Source organism: Lepisma saccharinum, chromosome 5 (assembly GCF_977018435.1).
Source record: "Lepisma saccharinum chromosome 5, izLepSacc3.1, whole genome shotgun sequence".
In the NCBI taxonomy this organism is placed as follows: Eukaryota; Metazoa; Arthropoda; class Insecta; order Zygentoma; family Lepismatidae; genus Lepisma; species Lepisma saccharinum.
In genome coordinates, this window is record NC_139233.1 from 52,438,968 (window position 1) to 52,462,138 (window position 23,171).

Genomic DNA, 23,171 nt, shown 5'->3' on the forward strand with positions numbered 1-23,171 from the left:
GATGGTGGGTGACATGGCCTGGATGAATTGACGTGGAATGAAACATAAATGTCCTTTTATGTATAAGCATTGTTTGTTTAATAACACCTTTTATTCATGATTGGTAAAAGAGACGCGGTAGTATATAAATATGGAGAAACTAGTACTCACTTTATCCATGAAACCATCTTTTCTTCTTTGTTCTATTAATTTCAGAAATTAATATAACAAAGAAGAGAAAACACCTTTTATATATAAAATAGCATTTACATTTGAACAAGTACTACATTTCTCTTCATGGCAACATTGTGGAATATTAAATATCAGCATGATTCTGGTTGCTGATATAGTGTGCAGTGCATATAATTTTATCATTTGTTTTATGTTATATTAATGTCAGTTGTATCTTAATAGGGTGTTTTTCTTTTGTTTTCAGGGCTCGATTGATGATGTGGAAGCTCTTATGAAACGGCATGAAGATTTTGAAAATACCTTGTATGCTCAGGATGAGAGGCTTAAGACCTTCAGTGAGGTGGCTGACAAACTCATAGCAGCTGAACACTATGATAGCAAATAGTGAGTAATAGTTTTTCTTTTAATCCAAAGATTCTTCAGGGGTAACCCTTTATCAAGACACCTAAATGTCAACCTCACTTTCATGTAGTACATCCTGGATTACATTTTGCAGACTAACGAGGGTTTGCATCTGGACCCATGGCCAGTATAATCATCTATGGGACTTCTGTTGTGTGTTAGAGATTCTCCCTTCATCTTATCACCATTCATCCTTATCTTTGGAATTAGCCAAAATTGGCAGAAATGCAAAGTGAAACAAATCAAATCAATCAATCAATCAAAGATTCTTAACCTTTCATTTGTCATGGACCTCCTTCAAATATCCTCAACATAATTTGAAATCTTAAAGTGCTCATCAAGATCTTTTCATTATGATACTCATATTTCTATAATAATAATAGCATTAATAACAACAATAATACTAATCAATGAATTATAGCTTAACAGTACTATAATGAGAAGGCTAGTGCTTCACTTTCAAGTCTTGTTATATGCAACATGCCGGGTTGTTTCTTTTTATAATGAAGGGTGTGATTAATGCAGAGAGACTATACTAGGCTTATTAACAATTGGAAAACATGGAAATTGTAGTAAAAATTTTGTATTATTTCACAATATTAATTAATTAAAAAATATATGGTCACACTTTTACCTCTAGAAAACTGTATAACATCTTTAATTTTTAAATTTGTTTATTTAGCATTATTTAGTAATGTACAGTCTTACTTCTATAACCTTTGTGAAATTATTCACACCCTCGTGGCCCCCTTGGAGGGCATCGCAGCCTCTGGCATTTGCGGCACAAGTTAAGTGCCACTGTTGTAAGCTATTCTCATTTGTTCCAGTACAAATTATGAACTTACACTCCAACTTCTGTAAACTACCAGGTAGGAGTTTACATTTTTTTTTTTAAATCTGTAAATTTATCATCAAAATACTAATAAGTAGGTCTTGATACATCATTTTAAAGGGTGTTGAAAGAAAATTGGTGGATGTTTGGAAGGTGTAGATAAATCATTGTTCCATGGTACAAAAAGTGTGTGCAAATGAGAAAATGAACGTTCTTTTCATATGCAATATTCTTAACAAGACATTATTGATTGTTTATTTTGTATTCTTCTAATGCTAAGTTTGAAGAGAGTGTCCATGTCTTTAAGAAAAGAAGTATTCTTCTTGAACACAGAAAAATGGGTACTCACTTGAAATGTAGAAGAAGAAAAATAGACAATGGATAAGTCAATGAAATTAAGATTGAATGGTTATTAGTAACCTGTGCTTGAAAAATCTGAATTTCAATTCTTGGTAATTTTCCAACTTGCAATGCATCTTTTTATATAATCAGTCATTTTTATGATGGTTCTTTTCGTACATTGTCAGATAGTGGAGGGGAAGTCGCCTCCCCTTAACAAAGTCTACAAAGACACTCTTCTAACCTAACATTTAAATTAAGCATTGCCCTTTTCAAACATATCAATAACTTATATAGGTTCCCACTGCAAGTTTTAGGAAAATATCATAATACATAACAACTAAGAAAGAAAGAGAAAAATGCAAATGATGTATCTTCATTTTTGATTGTTGTCAAAAGGGATAATTGCGAATTCAGATCTATATCACAAATGAAGTGAATTGAAAAATGAAAATTTAATATTTCAGCATCGATGATCGTCGCAATCAGGTTTTGGCCAGAAGAAACGCAGTGAAAGAAGCAGCTCAAGCCAGAAGGCAGGCTCTTCAGTCAGCTCATGCATTCCAGGACTTCTCAGCAGATGTGGATGACCTTCAAGTGTGGCTTGGAGATAAATTGAAAACTGCAGGTGATGAGTCCTACAGAGATCTAACAAACCTGGAAAGGAAGTTGCAGAAACACGAAGCCTTTGAGCGGGAGCTTAGAGCAAACGAAGGCCGATTACGGAGTGTCAACAAGGTAAGCAAACCATATGGACTGATATGATATTATTACCAATGCCAGTATAAAATTTACTAGTAACAGAAAATATTTTGTGGAGAACTCAAACGATTCTTTCACTTCTTAGTTATTGTATGATCTCATCACTTTTTCCGTAGAAAAAGAAGCTGCGTTTCAGAAATGTATTTTGCATAGTTAGGAACATCATTTAAACTTTAATATTTCAAAAAGCAATAACAAAATGAGAATTGTGCACTTAATTATTTATCTTAATAATTAATTCTGCCCCTTGGGGCAAGAAAATGCTAACCCACAGGAAGGTACTTTTGACAAAAAGGCGATTGAATATTTGGGAAATTCATTAATTTTGCAGATATGTTTTAAATGTCTTGAAACTACTATTTAGATATAAAAGAGACTTTCAATGATCACATAACACATAATCTCTGTATTGCGGCAACAAAATATTTCCACAATAAAATAATTTTGGAGGCAAGTTGTGGAAAAAAATTGATGTGGCTTACCATTCTAATTGCACCCAACTGTTGTTTACCATTGTTTGTTGCAACTTTTAGCCGGCCCCCGTGGCAGAGTGGTGAGCACATCGTGCTACGATGCCAGGGTTCCCGGGTTCGAGTCCTGTCCTGGGCATGGATGTTTATGAGTGTCCATTCATCAATTTCATCATATCATCACTCATCCCTATCTTCACAAATTTGCCAAAAGTGTCACAAGAAGCGAAAGTAAAATAAGCAAATCTATCAATGTTGCAACAATGTTGTTTATTAAATATAAAAATTACAATAATTAGCATCATTACCAACCAATTGTACACTGTCAATGGCATGAGTGTATCAAATGAGATGCCTAATAAGCCCACCAAGTGCATTTTGCTTCCTCTTTTCATTACATTTATGTTTTTATGAGCAAAAGTAATACAGAAATATTGGGAACATCCTAGAGAACAATGTAATTTATTTTGAAACAGTTGAAAAATCTAAAAAATATATGTGGTGGGTTGCAAGTCCCCCACCTCCTCCACCCCTCCCCCTCGGTAAGCTAGGATTAAAATTGTATCTGAACCACTATGCAATATGTGTCCACTGGGATTGGCCGATATCTGTCTCTTGGCTGCTACATCATGTAATCTTTTTTTAGCTAGTTGTAAAATATGTCACTACAAACCTGTAAACTCATAACAGTAACTTCAAATGAAATACAAGGGTTGGATAAAAAGTAATGGCAACACTGGTATAATTGCTACTTGACTGTATTGGCAGAGGAGCACGTGTTACATTCCTTCAATGTAATCGCCCCCCATCTCTACGACCTTCTGCCACACTTTTGGAAGGCGTCGTACACCGTCAGCGCGTCCATCTCTGTCGATGTGCCACAGTGAACGCCCTATAGCACGTTACGATGGCTTCGCGCGTGTCGTAGTGCTTCCCGCCCAGTGGTTCCTTCATTTTGGCAAAAAGGTCGTAATCACAAGGTCTCATACCGGTATACCGGTGAATACGGCGGATGTTCCAGTACCTCCCACTACCAGTTATGCAGGAGCGCCGTCACAGTGTTCGCAGTGTGACACTTTGCATTGTCAAGCAGGATGATGGGACACCGTGCCAGAACGTGCCGTCGCTTCCTTCTTAATGCGAGACGAAGGTGGTGTTGCAAGAAGGTGCAGTAGTAGGCTGCGTTGACCGTCTGCCTAAGAGACGTTGTTCTTCTTGCCTAAACATATTGTTAGGGTGCTTGCACTGTCGTCCTCTGCTTTAGAGCACTGCTGTTTTTGACTGAATAACATACAATCGCTCCCACTCACTATACTTCCTCGTCTGACATTCCTTTATCAACCACGAAACGGTTGTGGCGCTGTGACTCGCCCCTTTCACGGGACAGCAGTGTTGCCATTACTTTTTATCCAACCCTTGTAGATTAGCTGTACTTGGTAAAAAGCCAAAAAAGTCAAAATTTCCGGTTTCTTTCGAAACAAGACGGCTTTTTATCGGAAAAAAAAACATCCATTCAAAAAAGCCTGCTTTTTTGCAACTCTAGAATAATTATGCATTATAAGGTGAAATTTAGTACACACAAATGAAAAATGTAGGTTTTTTTTTTTCAAAAAGTGCTGAATATAACACAAATGCTTCATCTTACAATTTAAGGAATTAGTGTAAATCAGTCTCATACAGGAGCAAAGATATGAATTTTAGAGGTCAAAATTACCGTTTCCAGAACTCCGTAAACAACTTTTATTTTTGAATAGCAGCGTAAACAACTTTTCTTTTTGAATAGCAGGCAGTTCTTTGAAACGATGCTTAGGGCACATACAATCTTCACCAGAAGCAGCCACTTTCACCTTTTTATTTGCAATTGATATGTATTCATGCCCACTGTTTCGCAAATGCTTCTGTTGGTACCTCACCCACTGGTTGCATTTCCTTGTTCTAGGTGATTTCCCTTGAAAAGTAAACTTGAGATCTGATGTAGCAGTAACTTTATCATCCGAGGTCATGGGAGCAGTCTCCAATGGCAACACTGAAACATTTTTCAGAGAATTTAGGTGCAAGATAATGGTATTCAACACAAAACTTTTTTCCGGTGCAACATAATGGTATGCAACACAATGAATGAAAACGAGAGAAACAAATACTTATGCTTTGATAACTATCTGAGGAACTTCCACTGCTTGGTGGGTTGTATCATGAATCACTATCTTCAAAATCAATTATATCTCCTACAAGATCACTTTCCAATTGCTCCCATTGATGTACATGCTTCCCTAGCACAGTGGATATATTGCCTTGAGGGTTACCATTATATTGCTACGAATATGTGGTGATGGTATAATTTCGCTCACACCAGAAAACATACATGGAAGTATCACATGCGAACTCTTGACAGAACAGGAGGGAAGATAAGCATATGTAGGCTTGTGAAACAACCATAACTCAATTTCGGTCAAACTGTGGGTTACCATTATCTTGCACCGAGGGGCATAATTATTATTATTTATTTATAGAAATATAAGATAGGTTAATGTAAGTAATTTTACTAGAACTGAGCCAATGTTACTTTGAAGCGATACTGATACTTGAACAATGTAACAATTTCGAGTAGTTCAGAATATTTATAAATTTTAATATTTAAGTTTTTGTTTGGAACTATAGCATATCAATATACAAGAGTTTTACTTTAAAATATTCATAAATTCACATAAGATTATCAGAATAATAAAATATCTGTCATTTATTGTGCATGTGAAATTTCATGTTTCTGTGTTCCAAATTCGCAACACCGAAATATAAAACTTCACAAGCATATTATTAAAACCTTGTTTACCGCATCCATGAAGAATCTGTCATTTAATAACAAATCAATTTTTTATGATGCAAAATTAATGTAAAAGTGTCATGATGTATTCTGCAAACTCCAGAAAAGTATTTGATGATATTGGTGATTAAATTCCAACCAATGCTTTCTGAAACCAAAACCAATGGTATTAGACGAAAAATTTTCTGATACCCTTATGTACAAATATCCTTATAATGGCCAATACTGATAAAATACCTATTAGTCTGCCACGTCGTCATAATATTATTTCGAAGCAGGTGCTTAATTTTGCTTTCTTTCCTCACAGACTGGACATGGTCTCATAAATGAAGGCCACTTCAGGCATGAGGATGTTAGCCAAATGCTGAAAGGTTTGAACAAGACATGGAATGAGCTGGTTACCCTTTCTCAGGACAAGGGGAGAAGGCTCAGGCAGGCAGCAGCACAGCATACGTACAACAGGTAATCTCTTTACTCAGGTCTCTAGGGAGCAACTGCTCTAGTTGGGGATGATATATTTATGTTCTTTTTAAAAAGCTCACTTAGTGCATAAAATCTCCAAAAATTGTACTTGTATGAAGTAATGAATTATTCTTTCTCTTGGGCCATTTACTCGATATTGTGCATCATGTTGCCACAGTCCTTTGTCACAAACTGGAGAAGCCCATGTTGCCTACTGCTTGTCACTTTTTTGCGAAACGACTCTGCCGCATAATATTTGTAGCATTATCACTTTGGTCTGAAAACCCCTTTAAGCTTCAAATTATAACTAACTAACTAACTCCCTAGCCTTCTTAAACCCGAAGGTTCATGGCTGCAGCAACACAGGCCTTCCATCTTTCCCTATCTTGAGCAAGTTCTATATACTCTTTTCCATCCCTACCGATTTCCCTTAGGTCCATCTCAACGTTGTCCCTCCATCTTCGTCTTGGCCTTCCTACAGGTCTCTTACCATCAGGTTTCCCAACAAGAATCCTGTAAACTCCTCTTTCTTCTCCCATTCGTGCCACATGGCCTGCCCACCTAAGTCTTCTTGATTTAATTATTCTAATAATATCTGGACATGAATACAAATTATGTAGTTCTAAATTATGTAACCTTCTCCACTCACCTGTCTCCTCATCCCTTTTAGGTCCAAAGATTTTCCTAAGGATCTTATTTTCAAATACTCTCAACTTATGTTCCTCTTTCAATGTAAGGGACCAAGTTTCACATCCATATAATACTACAGGCAAAATTACTGTTTTGTATATTTTAACTTTTAGTTTCTTAGATATTAAACGAGAAGACAAAAGTTTATGAAGAGAGAAGTAACATGCATTTCCTGAATTAAGCCTGCTTTTTATTTCCTCTTTAATATAATTTTCATTTGTTAATATTATTCCTAAGTATTTGAATTTGGAAACTGGTTCAAACGAGTAGTTATCAATAATTAGATTTTGATTATTACCTAACACTTGGTTTCGGCCTGTAAGCATATATTTAGTTTTCTCTTTGTTAACTTCCAAACCTATCTCTTTAGCAGTTTTGAAAAATATTTTAGCATTATTCTTAATTGTATTCACATCATCCCCCAGTAAGTCTACATCATCTGCATATGCTAACAACTGAGTCACACCATTTAATTTTAGTCCTTCGTTAGTTTCTTTTACCTTCCTTACAGCATATTCTAAGGCAAAGTTAAAGAGTAATGGAGATAATGCATCTCCTTGTTTTAACCCATCATGAATTGTAAATTTGTCAGACATATTAATACCCACACGAATTTTACTTTCTGTTTGACTGGTGCATATTTTTATCATACTAACAAGCTTCTTAGGTATTCCAAACTCTACTAATATATTATATAATTTATCTCTTTTGACCGAATCATATGCTTTTTTGAAATCAATGAATAGCTGATGGACATTTTGATTATATTCCCACTTTTTTTCAAGTGTCTGTGTGATGTGAAAAATTTGATCTGTAGTTGATCTGTTACGTTTAAATCCACATTGATAATCACCTATAATTTCATTAGCATATGGGATTAGTCTTGTTAAAAGAATGTTAGATAATATTCCGGAGGTAAGCTTCAAATTATAAAATGCAGTTTTCATCAAGCTTGCATGTTATTACCTTGGTGTCTGAGCATGTTGAGTGTTTGACTCACAATCTTCCCAACAGAAATATCAGGTTTGAATCCCAACCTGGGCATAGATGTTCCTTTTTGAACATCTCTGTCAATTTCATCACCATTTATTCTCATCATCACAATTAGCCAAAAGTGGCAATAAAGCAACAGCTAATAAAGAAAATACAGCTATAGTATACTTCAATTTTACATTCCTAGAATTTACATTTTTTTTAATGTTGTTCTCATTAAAAACATAAAATACTGTCTGGTTCTTGTACTGTACAATTGAATGGAGTTGTTGGTTATCTCTCTCTCTCTCTCTCTCTCTCTCTCTCTCTCTCTCTGACAATTGTGTGCATAGAAAAGTATATATTTTTAAATCATGAGTAATGTTTTGAATAATTGTTCACATCAGGACGATGGATGATGCTCGTGTGAAGTTGGAAGAGATAGCAACCTCCCTTCAATCTCGTGAAGTTGGAACTGATCTTCGAAGCTGTAAAGAACTTCTGAAAAAGCACCAGGTAATCGAAGTGCACTTTATATTTACCTTTTCCTTGTCAATAATCCAACTAATTGTAATTGTAATTAATCTCTCATTTTCAGTGAGTGAATGAAAGTAGGAGCAGCTAGCAACTAGCATTAATAATAATAATAATACAAATAAAAACATTGTAACTAATATTTTATGTTTCTTTATACAATAACCTGTTTATTCATAATTGCAAAATGAGAGACATGGTAGTAGATAAATACAGAGAAACTAGTAGTCACTTTATCCGTGAAACTGTTTTTCTTTGTTCTTTAAATTTAAGTGGCCAATGCCACCATCCAACTGTTGTACAAGTTCCAACAAGGAAGTGGCAGTGACTATTGAAATTAGAACAAAGAAAAAACAGTTTCGCGGATCAAGTGAGTACTAGTTTCTCTGCATTTAACCTGTTTATGTTATGCTATACCTGACAGTCAAGGTACTAAGATATTATTCAGATTCCTTACAGAATACAAATAAAAAATTTCATACAAAAACAACTATATTTCACTACTTGCACAATCTTATGACTGAAATTCAAGCAAACATATGCAGTTAACAACTACAGTTTATAAATTCATCAGGCATTTTGTTAATGAATAAATGTTTTCAAATATTGTTGATGATAGTTGATATTTAAATAAAAGATATATAAAAGGAAATACCAATATTCACATGATTTAAACTTATGAATACTTTCAATTAGAGTTGAGACAGAGAAGTACATTGATGCTTAATTCATGAAAGCATTACCTTTCAGATAACAGGTTACATTGTTTATCATTCTATGATAATTCAAAGGCATTTTGTTAATGAATAAATATGATGATAACTGGATGTATTAATATTATTTGGAGAGAGCCATATTCAAAAAAAAAAAAAAAAAAAAAAAAAAAAAATTAAAGTGTTGTGTATTTGGGGAGCAATGTAATCTATGAACTATCTGTATGATACTGTAGGACAAAAACTCAAGCCCAAAACAATATTTCAACCATAGTAAATATAATTTGCATTATATTTTTATTGTCCCGGGTATACATAGAATGTAATTTGAAATAAATTTGTTGTGCAAAGAAATTGAAATCAATGATTGATAAAACCGGCATTAAATTGCAGGTTAATCAAGGTTTGTACTTAGTGTCATTCTAACAATGCAGGACAGAAGTACACATCTTCTAACGTTGATGTAAATTTACTAGGGCTGAGTTGATACCTCTTTGACCTGATGCCAATATTTTTACTGATTCCCATTGACTTAATTGAAACTATACCATATCAATCTACTAGATTCATAATTTTAAGCAACACAATTATTTAATCAAAAATACATTTCTCCATGCAATGTTATTGCCATAATAATGAAAATTGTGCATTTTACATAATTTCCAGAATATTTAGAAGGAGCACGATGCCATGCTGCATATTTGCAAACCTTTTGAAATTCTGAACTCCAGAAAAGTAGTGGACAGTATCAGCCATTAGATTTGAACAATGGTATTGGCTCAGCCTTAAAAAATACTTGCAAAGGGAATTATTAAATGTTTATTGCTTCTTGTTCTTGAAGGTTTTGGAAAATGACATGGCTCAGTGGGATCAGAGAATCAACGACCTTGTTAATGTGGGAGAAGAAATGGCACACGAGGGACATTTTGATGCTGATAACATTCTGAAGGCCAGCAGTGCATGCAGAGACAAGTAAGAATTTTTTTCCCAATACTTCTAATCTTATATAGCCCTCTGTTTTGTGGAAATAACACCTCCTATGTGGAAAATATTTAATAATCTCTTCATTACAATCTTAAAATAACTCATAAGATAAAATTGATAAATAGAAACCTTGATATTACATTACTGGATTTAACATTTCCCCACATTATACATTCAGTCTTCATGGTTCAATTAAAGCAACTTGTTATTAAATTTCCCTGGATTTTACATTTTCACACATTCTATTTTTTATCTCAGACATTTAGTTTGCAAAGGTGTTACAAAAAAATTAATAACAAAATTGTAGAATTTTGCTTGTCAAATCCAAACTATTTAATGGTTCAGTAGAGAAATGTTGGCAATTTTACCAATATTCAAATCTGTCTGAACTGATGGAGAATCCATCTACAGTTTATAAATTAAAATCAAGTTAACAGAGGTTTTATTTATTTTGTAGATTTGGTGCTCTGAAAGAACCAGCAAAGAAAAGACGAGATGCCCTCGAAGAATCACTCCGCTTCCACAAGTTCACATTTGAGTTGGATGCTGAGATGCAGTGGATCAAGGAGCACCTTCCGCAGGCATCGTCTGATGTCTTGGGGCAGAATTTGTACCAAGCCCAGAGTCTGCATAAGAAGCATCGCAAGCTGGAGGCAGAGATACAAGGGCACCAACCGATGATTGACAAAACAATGGCATCAGGACAGGCGCTTATCGATCAGTCGCACAGAGAGAAGAAACAGGTATTTATCATCTCTGTATTCAAGTTTTAAACATGAAACATTAGTTGTAAAAAAGGGTAAAGTTATACCCTGTACTTCACACTGTGTCATGAAGGCATGTGGGAGATGTAGAGGTAGGGCTCCACACATCTTGAGACCAATAATAGTGGAGATGATGATAGCACCATGCTCCAGTCACCTTTACCTTGCAGGTTTGTCACCAAGAAACATTGATAAGAGGCTGGGTGAGCCCCAGAGTAGGGGCATTGTTCAAAAAATTCCCACCTGAGATTACCCATACCAGAAATTGAACCCAGGTGTCCAGCATGGCAGATATCCTACTTACTGAACAATACAACTCACAATAGCATTAGTTAGGGACACTTAATTTAAGACTAGCATATTATTTTAAAAGGTAACACTAAGTATTGTTACTTTAAAGTGTCACTTGATTGCTACCAGCCTTGATTATGAAGTAATTAGCATAGCACACTGTGAAGCAAGGTGTTATTTCAATCACTTTTGTTAGTGAAATGTATGAAAGAGGTAGAATTGTGACTTAAAATAATAAAAACAAACTTGTTTTCTAAATAAGAATTAAAAGTTTAGCCATATCACCAACAGCTGTGAAAATTTAAAATATTTCCAGTGTCTGCTGGAAGCCTTCCTTCCATTCATCCACTTATTATCTACTTTCATCCAATATTTCAGTTTACCACTTCAATAAAGTTCCATTAATAATTTGCATACAACTGCATTACTAAAATTAATAGAAATATATGTCTAAACTATTACAATTAAAATAGTTATACATTATGCTTGCATTAAAATGATCATATATCAAAAAGTGTAGGTAAAAAAGTGTGTCAATAAATTATTAATCTATTATATGAAACCTGAGAACAAAACAACTGGAATTACACAGATTAAGTTGGATCTGATCTGTATCATTAATTGTTATTTTCTTTGGAATACATGCTTTAACTGATATCAAATTATATCTGGTTATTATTGCAAAAATCCCCCCTCCCCTTTTAATTTTTTTGTGTTCTCAATTTCATCTTCAATAACACAAAAAAATTAATTCCATCAGCAACAAAATTCTGCATATGAAGTAATGATATTTATAAAAATGTAGAACACTTATGGATATAGGGGAGACCGGGGTAATTAGAACAGGAAACAGCCTGTAGAAGTTCCACTGTAAATTACTCAGAAAGTTACTGATGAATTTTTTAAAAATTTCTACCATTTAAAAGGACATCTTTTGCATATTTTTGAAAAAAATAATGACCATACCTGCATTGCAAATACTCGTCCAAAAAAAAAAATTGTCATGACACCATAAAATTGTTCCAATTACCCCATTTGGGGTTAATGGAACATAAGTTAGAAATTTCAACTGAATAGCTTTAGATTGCTGTTGGGGTAATACGAACATCATATATAAATGTCCCATTTACCCTGCAAATTTGAACACAATAGCTCTATTTCTTCTGGAGTTATCAATGCTTGTTTAAATAAAATCCCAAGTTAACGTCTTTTTTTCATAAAGTTCAATTTCCCAGCTGTGAAGCAAATATGTGTGAATGAAAATCAGTGTTCTATGATTTATTTGAAAGGTTACAGGCCATTCTACAATGTAGTAAAGAAAAAACTTCTAATAGTTACATGTACAATCTAGTATACCCAAGCGAAATCAAGCAAATTACGCAATGTTCTAATAACCCATTTGCAGAAATTTTTGGGGTAATAAGAACTTTGCTTATAAAAACCAGGCAAATTGCCCATAGACAACCAAACTCACATGAAATGATGTGTGCCCTTATGTTTTATTATAGGGGTGAAGAAAATTTTGAAAGGGTTCTTTCATTCACATCCAGTATATGCAGAAGCAGAGAAACACCAAGCATGCGTCACATCATTTTTGCAGGTGTATAATAAAAGTCAAATAAAACTTACTTTTGTGTAGTTATTCCAATAACAAATTTTCTGCATGTAGGTTTAGTGTAGGTACATAGGTATGAAATGTTATTACACCAGTCTTTTAGTTTTAAATTATTCTACATTAACATGTTCCAATAACCCCATGTTCTAATTACCCCGGTCTCCCGTACCATAATTAACATGAATTCGAACACTTCCTGTTGGGTTTGTTTTAATTAATAAAAGGAGCATTTGCAATTTAAAATCAGAGGAACCATCTAAAAGACATGGTGGATTGTTAAGTGCACATATTTTATATTTGTGACACTGGGTTTACTATTTATTATATACTCAATAATAACAATAAACCAAATTACAAGAAATGCCAGTATTAAAGAAAAGAAATTATTGTACACCAAAGGACAAATATAAGGAATATTAAATCTTGAAATTACTGAAATATTATATTAGTTTTTAGTGTATTGGTATTTTTAAGTGAGTTCTTTATATTTTGAATATTGATGTATTTATTCCCAGTGACTTCCTTTTAAAATTGAGAAACATTATACAGTCTGTAGTTAATGTTGACTTCAAAGATGATTATATAATTTGGGTTATTTTAATGTACATTAACGCTACAGGCGTAATTGCTTGCTTTTTTTCCATAATAGTATTCTTCTCTGTTCCTATAGATGGCTCAAAGCATCTCACTAATAAGAATCTTATGAAGATTCTTTTTTAGGCTTATTCTTGCAGGGAGGTAAGCTATTGTGTGACTGCTGAGATTCATGTTAAATGTCCTGCATGAAGCTTTGTTCAAAAGGGCAGCTTAATGTTAGAACACATTTACGCATGCAAGAATTTGTGGTACAAAAATCATTTAATTATGATTGTAAATATTAGATTGAAATGTTTATCTTGTCTGTCAAAGAATTAGGGTTGTTTCAAGGAACAAAAACACATAGTAAGTGCAGCCTTGTTACATATATCAGGCCTAACCAGCATTGTCTGTGGTTCTTACAGTGGTAGAGGAATGCAAAAATATATGATATACATCTTTCCACAGTGAACGTAAATGTTTTTTTTTTTTATTTTTGTGTTGTTCAATATGCTGTTTTCTGTCATGTTTTGCTTGCCAATATTGTAACTAAGGCTAAACCAATATCAATACTAATGGTACCAGGTAGTATTGATTCAGATTTAATCAGAGATTCTCTCCAATACTTTTCCAAAGTTCATAAAGTTATATGAAATAAAGTACCAATTAACACATCAAGGAATATCCCAAGAATAATAAAACAATATATATCAAAAATGTTTGCAGCAATATCCATAACTGTTAGAAGTATGGTATTTTCCATGTTTTATGACTTTTAGTTTTTATATTAATTTTTACCCTGTGCAGGGTGGCTACTTACCTGAAATTCCTTGAATTCTGTGAATTATTGGCTCCTAGAATTATACGTCAATTCTGGTTGAATTTTTATCCGTAGACGTGAAAATTTGCAACTTTTATTAATCCAGATCCTATTGAATCTGTACATATTTATGAATGCCCTGAGGTAAATTTTCCACAGTTTAGCTTTTATTTTTATTGAGGAAGGAAAAGAAAGCTACGTGGAAAATGTAACAGAATTCTCTCAATCCGTTTACTTCATTAGTGTCCTTTTGAAGATAAGATATTTTGAAGTTTATTAGTTAAATTTGAGTTTAAAATTCTTATACAATTAACAATTTTTCATAGATTAGTATATCCCGTAACATTTGTGACTTGTGTTTGTAAATGCATTTTGAATCTGAGTATGTGAAATGACAAATGTATTCTCCTCACCTTAAATTAAATATTTTAAATATACATATTGTTTAATGGAATTGAATTAGATTTTTTTAGTACATTGGAATCACACGGCCCCTTTATATTGTTGCTATATTTGTGTGTGGGTGGTGAGAGGCAAGGTTGAAATACAGTACCCTTGAATTTTTGGAAAGTTTGCCTTGAAACCCACAAATTATACTTGAATTTTATCATGGTTCTAGAGTGGCCACCCTGTCCATGTGATTTGCAGAGTATTGCACCAAATTATCCGATATTGGAAAAATTATCGGTAATTTTACTAATCACCAACAATATGCATATATTAACTGATAACAATAGAGTACCGATTAATCTGTCCCATCTATAATATTTAGACAACATTACTCATTCAAAGCATGCACCTTCCCTTAGTTATTATCAGAATTGGAGTAGGGGCATAATCATACCCTGTGCTCAGTACATAGCATTGGTAAGTGAAAATAAAGGAAGCACCAGACACATCAAGATAGGGCAGTTTTGCTATCTGCAATTCATGCTTTCCTAACACAGGACCTGCAGGGCCCTGTTAATTGTGATAAATAGAATGAATGATTAGATGAAACACATGAAAAAATGAACACCTATTTTTAATGCTAAAACAGACTTGGACAGTGTGGGACTTCTGTTATCTTCTAAGTGCAATAATAGCAAATTGATATTTTTTTGTAATAAATCTAATGAGCAAATTAAATTTTAATTAATAAGTTGTAAAAGTTATCAGATTCAAAGGAGAAATAATAAATGAAGTCATTGTCCTCAATGTTTTGCCCCCCCCCCCCCACACACACACCATAGTATCAGTGCCCATAGTGCCAAGTAATCAGTATCAACAATAGGAATAGAGGTGAGTGTTGATATCCGTCTAGCCCTAATTACATCTTTTTTAACATATTTGGTTTCCGGTATATTTTTTGTGTGTGTGTGTGGATTTTGATTCATGTGTGTGTTGCATTTTACAGATAGAGCAGCTGTGTCAAAACCTGAGTGATGCCTGGGATGATCTTCAAGACAAGGCCAAAGAGAGAAGCAAGAAGCTGGACCTGTCGCTGAAAGCCCAACAGTTCTTCTTTGAGGCTGGAGAAGTGGAGAGCTGGTTGAGTGAAAGGAATGATGTGCTAAGCTCCACAGACTATGGAAGGGACCAAGATGCTGCCATAAAGTTCCTGACCAAGCACAAGGTATGTGTGTTTGTTTCATGACTCTATATATTTTTTTAAATAGATGCAGTATTTTTTTTAATAAATAAATGCAGAACTGCTTGTTGCTGCATTGCATCTCTTTCCCATAACAGAGATGTTTATGAACTTCGTTAAGTGTAAAGTTTCACCATAAATCCCTGAATTGATCTCAAACATATTTACTGTGTTTTGTTTGTATTTGTGACACATGATATTTGTTTTTACACAGTATTTCAATTATATGAAACAGTAACCATTACATGAAAATGAACAATGTATTTATTGTGCTGACCTGATGACTGTTTGATACAGTCACAATATTGTGCAAAAGAATAAAATATTGTGTGCCAAATATACAAATAAAGCCCAGGAAACTAACACGTTTTGTCAGCATTATACTGAAGATGTCTTAGGTTTCCGGCATAAGAAATAAATGTTAATAGTAAATCTGAAATTGTGAGGTATGGTTGCATACATACAGGATAAATGCATTTTTTCCCAAATGTTTAAAGAACCAGAAAGGTGCATTGTGTAAATCAGTGGTGCTCGAACTGTGGCACGCGTATCCCCAGGGGTATATGAATGACTTGAAGGGGGTATGCGAGCAGCTTGGAAGATAATTGTTAAGAATAACCACACAGCAACATTTTTGATGTATACATATAGAGCAGACTTCATTGTTTCAGATTTCATAGCTTTAAAACTCAATAGGAAAATAAAGCTGATTTGTCACTGACATTCTTATCTTTATTTCATATATTTTGAAGTAAAGTACTCGTTCAAAATCTACAATAGACTAAATTTGGAGCCGAATCTCTGCTTGAAAGTTTCAAGTGCACAACCAGACATCAAGAAACTGTATCAGGCTATTCAGGCATATCATTCTCCCTAGACGCTGAGGATTTACAATAAAAACTCCAAAATTTACTTGACAGTTTGTTTACAAACTTATTCTTGTTATTTACTTTTCTCAATAACTCTGGAAAAAATATGAAAATTAAAGTTTTTTATATACTTCTTAATATACTACATGTGTTTCAACTAATCAACATAGAAACACCTAATAGAGCAATAAACATAGGATTCTAATGTTTATTTGTTTACCATCTTTCCACATACAGCCCGAATACCATTTTCCTCTATTGGAGATACATGCCTTCCAACATATCAAAAATGCCCTACCAATCAGGCAGCCAAAAAAATTCCACAAAACCCACTATTCAGATAAAACTTATGGTGGGGTACATTAGACGTTTAGTCACAACTAAAGGGTACAATGAGGAAAAAGTTTGAGCACCGCTGGTGTAAATCATTATCGAGAAAAATTATTGTCCCTCATGATTTGAAACTTTGTCAGTGTTATATGCCCAGACTGTAAACAATGTCTATTATTTATAATAAATCATTTTTGCACAAAGCATAAGTCATGCTTTATCTACTGATTTTATGAATTTTCAAGTTAACGTGAGCCAACATCTAATCAGGCAACATTTGTATCTTGTTTAGGCTCTAGAATTGGAGCTGGACACGTACGGTGGAATTGTGACGGAGATGGGGAACATGGCTCAAGCTATGATAAATTGCAAACATCCAGATTCCAAGCTGATTGAGAGCAAGCGTCAAGCGATCACTCAGCAGCTGCGCAACCTCCAGAAGTTGGCTGCCGTCCGTCGACAGAAGTTGCTGGAGAGCATGTACCGCCATGAATACTTCCATGAGAGCACGGAGCTTGAGCAGTGGATAAAAGAACAAGTCCAGACAGCCTCTTCGGAAGACTACGGACAGGATTATGAGCATTTGTTGGTAAGTTTATGAGCTTAAAATAAGATTGTTGCCTTTCCATGGTCCTCACCTTTTCCTTTCTTTGTACTTTTCTATTTTCTTCATGAACATGTAATGCAATTGATAGGTGTATTGCTTTGGTTTATTTTACTTCACTTTTCTGCCACTTTTGTCTAATCATGAAGATGAGGATGATGGGACACTCGCATAGAACACACATGCTCAGTCCTGTATTCGAACCTGGGTTACCTGGCATCGAATAATTTTTAGTGCAAGCAGTCCCAGGTTCGATCCATAACTTGAATTCCAAAAACGTTTTGGTGTTGTAAGCTAGATAAAAGTGGTATACTCTTTTTAGTTGTGTTTACCTACTAGTAATTAAATTTAGTACTTTTCTGGAATCAGCTGATGGTATTACACTGCTATATGTTCTGATAAAATTTTTGCCTCCAAATGTTGTCACAAGTGTTCTTTACAACTGTAAGTGCGTTGGTGTCAAGTAACTCGACACTTACTTAATAGGGACACTTTCTTCCACAGGTTTTGCAGAACAAGTTTAATGACTTCAAACATCAGATTGAAGCTGGGTCAGAGAGATTTAACCAATGTGAGGAGCTAGCAAAGAAACTGATAGCCAATGAGAGCCCATACATATCCGACATTGAAAAGAGGCAGGAACAGTTAAGGTACCATACTTTACCTTGTTACCTTGCATACTTTCTGCATATTATATGTAAAACTAGTTCTCTGATTCTACAGTTTTGCAAGTTGGAAGTACATTGCATGTCTTGAGTATGGAAAGCATGAATGGTGCATTCTTACCTTTTTTGGCCTATTTTTCTCTTTCAGTGGTGATCAGTCTTGTAAATTTTAACATTACTTTTGATATTCATGTCACAGAATCCTGAATTGTAAATTTCACTAAATGAAACATAATCTCACTATTTGTGCACTGTAGCTTTTCCTTCACAATCCTGTGCACTTTGTTCTAATATCTCTAATTAGTGGTGTATTGGTGCATTCTTCTTGTTGGAGTTGGGCACTAATTATTAACATTTTCTCAGAGATCCTGATAAAGATTCAGATGATCCTGTAGAAGAAGTGAGAAAGAGGCATGAAGAAATCCGGTAAGCCGTTAATGTTTCTTTCTTTGTATGTAATTTTCTGAAATGGTAAAATTGTAGAAAGCAGAACATGATTTATACATATATTTTTTTTTGGTTCATATGTATTTTGTAAAGGATGATATGTGTGTGTGTGTGTGTATACGTATATTTATATGTATGTTGTGATTGTGTAATATTGCAAATTGTTTTAATTTTTTATGTAATATTTTATATTGTTTTAATACAATGCAAGTCAAGTAATGTTTGACAAAACCTAACAAAAGCCATGTGCTGAAATAGTGACAGCTCTAATAAATTGTATCAAGTTTGAACTATATTCAGTTATATACTTTATTTATTAAGGATGAGTCAGTATGAAATATATACCGATACTGATAGTGATAAGCTACAAATATAAAATATACTGATATTTATAACTGATATTCTACTGATTGGATATGAAATTGCAGACTTTACTGAAGAACATTAACCTCCTTAATTAATGTTTATAACTATGTGACTGCAGTAGGTTTTAACCTTTGAAAATGCTTATTTGTACTTTAAAAAACCAGCCCATACAAACTATTAAGGATGGGACCGATTAATCGGTACTCTATCAGTATCAGCCGATGTAGACATATCGGTTTATTGGTAATATTACCGATTATTTTACCGATCTAATATATATCGATAAATATCTTATAATTTAGTGCAAAATTCTGCCATTTTGTTGTAATTTTTTGGATAATCTTCATGCCCTACTCTCTAAAAAAGTAAATGTCTAAATATTCAACTTCTTCTGCACTGCAGTCACCTTGAAATACATTTATTAAGGAGATCAATGAACATTTCAGGATCTTCAAGCACCATTTCTAATATTATATCGGATCGGTAGAATATCGGTTATCGGTATTTTCTCGGTATCAGCCAAAATTTCATATCGGCCCATTCCTACAAATTATACATTTATATTTACAGAAATAGTAACAAAATAGCAGAATTTTACAAAAATTCCAATAACGGGGATTATTGATAGAATACCAATTAATCTGATTGCTATTTTTGATAGAGAAGATATTAATACAACTTGCTCAAATTTCTTCAGTATAAAGAGGGGGAAAAATAAATTTTGTTATGTGAATTAAATTTTAACCGGTCAAATATTACAGCATGAGAGTGCACATCTTGGTTGAATCACCTGCTGGCAACTGTTTATCTGTGCCATTTGTTTCTGGATCCAGTCTTATTGTTTTAAGAACTGCTGTATCATAGAGCTTGATTTTATAAATGAGGATATGAATTTTAATTATTTAAGACATAGCCTTATTATTTTCGATTAGTTCATAGTCTATCCACTGTAAAATTGAAATTAACTTCTACCTTTTCCTACAGACAATCTTGGAGCCAGTTGTTGGACCTGATCGAAAATAGGGAGCAACGTTTGCAAGCAGCTGGTGAAATCCACCGCTTCCACAGAGACGTGGCTGATGCTTTGTCAAGAATCCAAGAAAAATCAGCAGCTCTGCCAGATGACCTTGGAAGGGATTTGAACTCGGTGTTAGCTCTCATAAGACGTCATGAGGGATTTGAGAATGACTTAGTTGCATTAGAGGCGCAGTTGCAGGTAAATTACTAGAATGCTAGTTTGAATATTGTTTTCTTGGAATTTCAAGGGGAAGGCTAAAATGCCCATTGGCGCCTTTGTAGAGTCTTTAAGTGTATTGTAAATTATGCAAAATTCGTTTTCATTTATTTTTCACCAGTATTGTGTGAAAAATGGGCCTTGTGACCGTTATTCTGGCACAGTTGTTGAATATTTTAAGCTAAACTCGGATTGCAGTTGAATTTTAATAATTATATTAATAATAATCTTGAACACTTTTTAATTTAGAATAGTACTGCATCAGTCAGTGTCAGTACCACTTCAAAGTCATTTTGGTTCAGACCTAGTTTTTATTCTTTTTATTCCACTCACAATCTTGCCACTGAAGGTTTTAAGTTAGAATCCTGGCCTGGGAATGAATGTCACATCTAATCATTATTATTCATCTCGTTGTTGTCATTATCCTAAAGATGCAAGAGAGCAATGTAAAATAAGCTTAACATACTTTGAATATTTCCTGAATATTGGTGACATTGCTTCTGTCCTATTAGCATGCAACCTTAATTGAGAATTATCCATTGTCTATCATCTTACCTACTATATATTCTTTCACTATGTTTCGAGAGAAAGGAACTCTTATTTTGGCTTCAGCCTTCATAGTGTTGGCCCAAAACTCAATAAACCATTTGCAGTGTAGAATGCAATCATATTTGCTCTCTGTCCCTTCTCAGGAGATTGAAATAGTAACTTAAATGTAGCAAAAAATAGTATAGAATTCCTGGGGTAGGGGATGGGGTCATGGTTGAGTAGCTGGTTAGTGCATTAGGTCGGAGCTGATACGATTTTAACTTAATACTGATATCAATGCCAATACTCTTACCAATTCCCAATACAAATGCTGATACTTTAAAAATTGAAACAATTTAATGTGGTTCAGAATATTTATAAATTTTAACATAACCTTTCCATTGGAACTATACCATATCAATCTACCAGGGTTTTGCTTTAAAATATTAATAATTTCGCATGAGATAATCATTTAATTACAAAAAACCATTTACCCCCAGAATGTTGTTGCAAAACGTAATGAAAATTATGCATTTTGCATATTTTTCAAGATATTTAGGCTCTACGAAAGTTCCATACTTCATTTTTGTGGACTCCGCAAGATACATGGACACAGGCAGTGACAATTGATTGGTGTTATGTATCGCCAGCATTGTGATGAGGAAAATGACAATGATAATGAACCAAGTGACTAAAACTAGGGCTGAACCGATATCAATCCAGATGTATCAGAAAGTATTGGTTAGAATTTATTCACCAATACCAGCCCATACTTTTTTGAAGTTTAGGTATTTCACAGGGTGATATAAAATCCCCTGTGATGCTTTCATGGAGTCTAATTATGTTGAAAATTATGCAAAATTCAAAGTTTATATTTATTTTGCACAAGTGTTGTGTGATAAAGTAGATTTTGGATTAATTGACAGCTATTTTAATATTTCACTGTAATTCTTAATATTTGTTAAATTTATGTATATGATTGCAGTGGAATATTTAAATATTTATCAATATATATTGCGAACAATCAAGCTTCGCGATTGGTATTGGTTCAAAGGGATATTGACTCAGTTATAAAAGTAAGCACCCACTCACGTCTGAACTTTTTGGTGTGATTACTCCATTTTGTATGAATAAAAATACTGAGAACCTGTTCATACAGGGATCACTTCCACCATTGAAAAGTACATATTTCTGTGATGAACAGCTGCTTAGAAAACATACATTTGCGGATGTATGTATATGTGCATGTTGCAGTATGCAATCCATTGATTACAATGATGAGAAGAGATATTATTTAATTCAAAATATTTTAATGTGTTAATTTTTTCTTTGAAGGTTCTAGTTGAAGATGCTGCACGGTTGCAAGCCATGTACCCAGGCAGCAATGCAAAGCACATTGAAGAGCAACAACAGATTGTTGTAAATAACTGGAATGCCCTGCAAGAACGTTCTGTTCAGAGACGGGAAGAACTGCAAGCTAGCTGTGATCTGCAACGTTTCTTAACACAGGTGAGGGTTTTGTTACTTTTTATGGTCGGTTTAGTAAAGTTTAATTAGATTCAGTTTTCTTTCAATAAGAAATGTACTTATTTTCCTGTAGTTTACGGTTATTACAAGCATAAGAAAACAGTTTTTTCTTTGTGACGTTTCAGGAGAACACACGCTCCTGAAACGTCACAAAGAAAAAACTGTTTTCTTATGCTTGTAATAACCGTAAAAGAAATGTACTTGCGTCTGGTTCTTAGCCAAAAGTTTATATATTATTGTACTGTTTCCAGAACCTTCTTCAAGCACTTGAAACAATAAAAATGACTCAACAAATGGTTTAAAAAAGGTACAATGGGTAAAATGTTTAACTTTCCTATTTTTAACCTTTTTAAACATTTTAGATGTTCTTTTATTTAAAATCAATTTTAATAAATATATGCAAGCAAATTACTAACTTTAGTAACATACAAGATGGCACCAATAAGTGAAGATCTAGTTTTATCAGCTCCTCTCAAATTGCGAACAAAATGCAATGATAGATGTGCAAAGTGTAAAAGAACTGTAAAAAATGGAATTCTGTGCGATATGTGTGATGAATGGTTACACTTTACATTTGGCAACTTCGATACCGAAGAAGAAATCGACCAAAATGAGTGGTTCTGTCCACAATGTGTAAACAGAGAACTCTCCTCAGAAAAAAGTGCTGAAAATGAGGAACTCGCAAATCTTTTGCAGGTAGTGACTCTACTTCAAAGTGACCTAAATGAGTTGAAAAATGAAAATAAAGCCCTA

General features: G+C 33.9%; 1 protein-coding gene across 6 annotated transcripts in view; it reads left to right on the forward strand.

The window, feature by feature from the left end:
- The window catches only part of kst (spectrin beta chain, non-erythrocytic 5 kst), a 372,152-nt gene that overhangs the window by 261,486 nt on the left and 87,495 nt on the right, over positions 1–23,171 (forward strand). For 5 of the 6 annotated variants that reach the window (XM_083122546.1, XM_083122542.1, XM_083122545.1 and 2 more), the window contains exons 26-37: positions 416–555; positions 2,212–2,482; positions 6,105–6,259; positions 8,329–8,437; positions 10,010–10,140; positions 10,610–10,895; positions 15,615–15,833; positions 17,340–17,636; positions 18,156–18,301; positions 18,680–18,742; positions 20,114–20,345; positions 22,227–22,400. In XM_083122546.1, coding sequence (XP_082978672.1) covers positions 416–555; positions 2,212–2,482; positions 6,105–6,259; positions 8,329–8,437; positions 10,010–10,140; positions 10,610–10,895; positions 15,615–15,833; positions 17,340–17,636; positions 18,156–18,301; positions 18,680–18,742; positions 20,114–20,345; positions 22,227–22,400 — 2,223 coding nt within the window. The remainder of the gene's footprint in view (positions 1–415; positions 556–2,211; positions 2,483–6,104; positions 6,260–8,328; positions 8,438–10,009; positions 10,141–10,609; positions 10,896–15,614; positions 15,834–17,339; positions 17,637–18,155; positions 18,302–18,679; positions 18,743–20,113; positions 20,346–22,226; positions 22,401–23,171) is intronic. The other variant, XM_083122544.1, reaches the window with a different exon arrangement.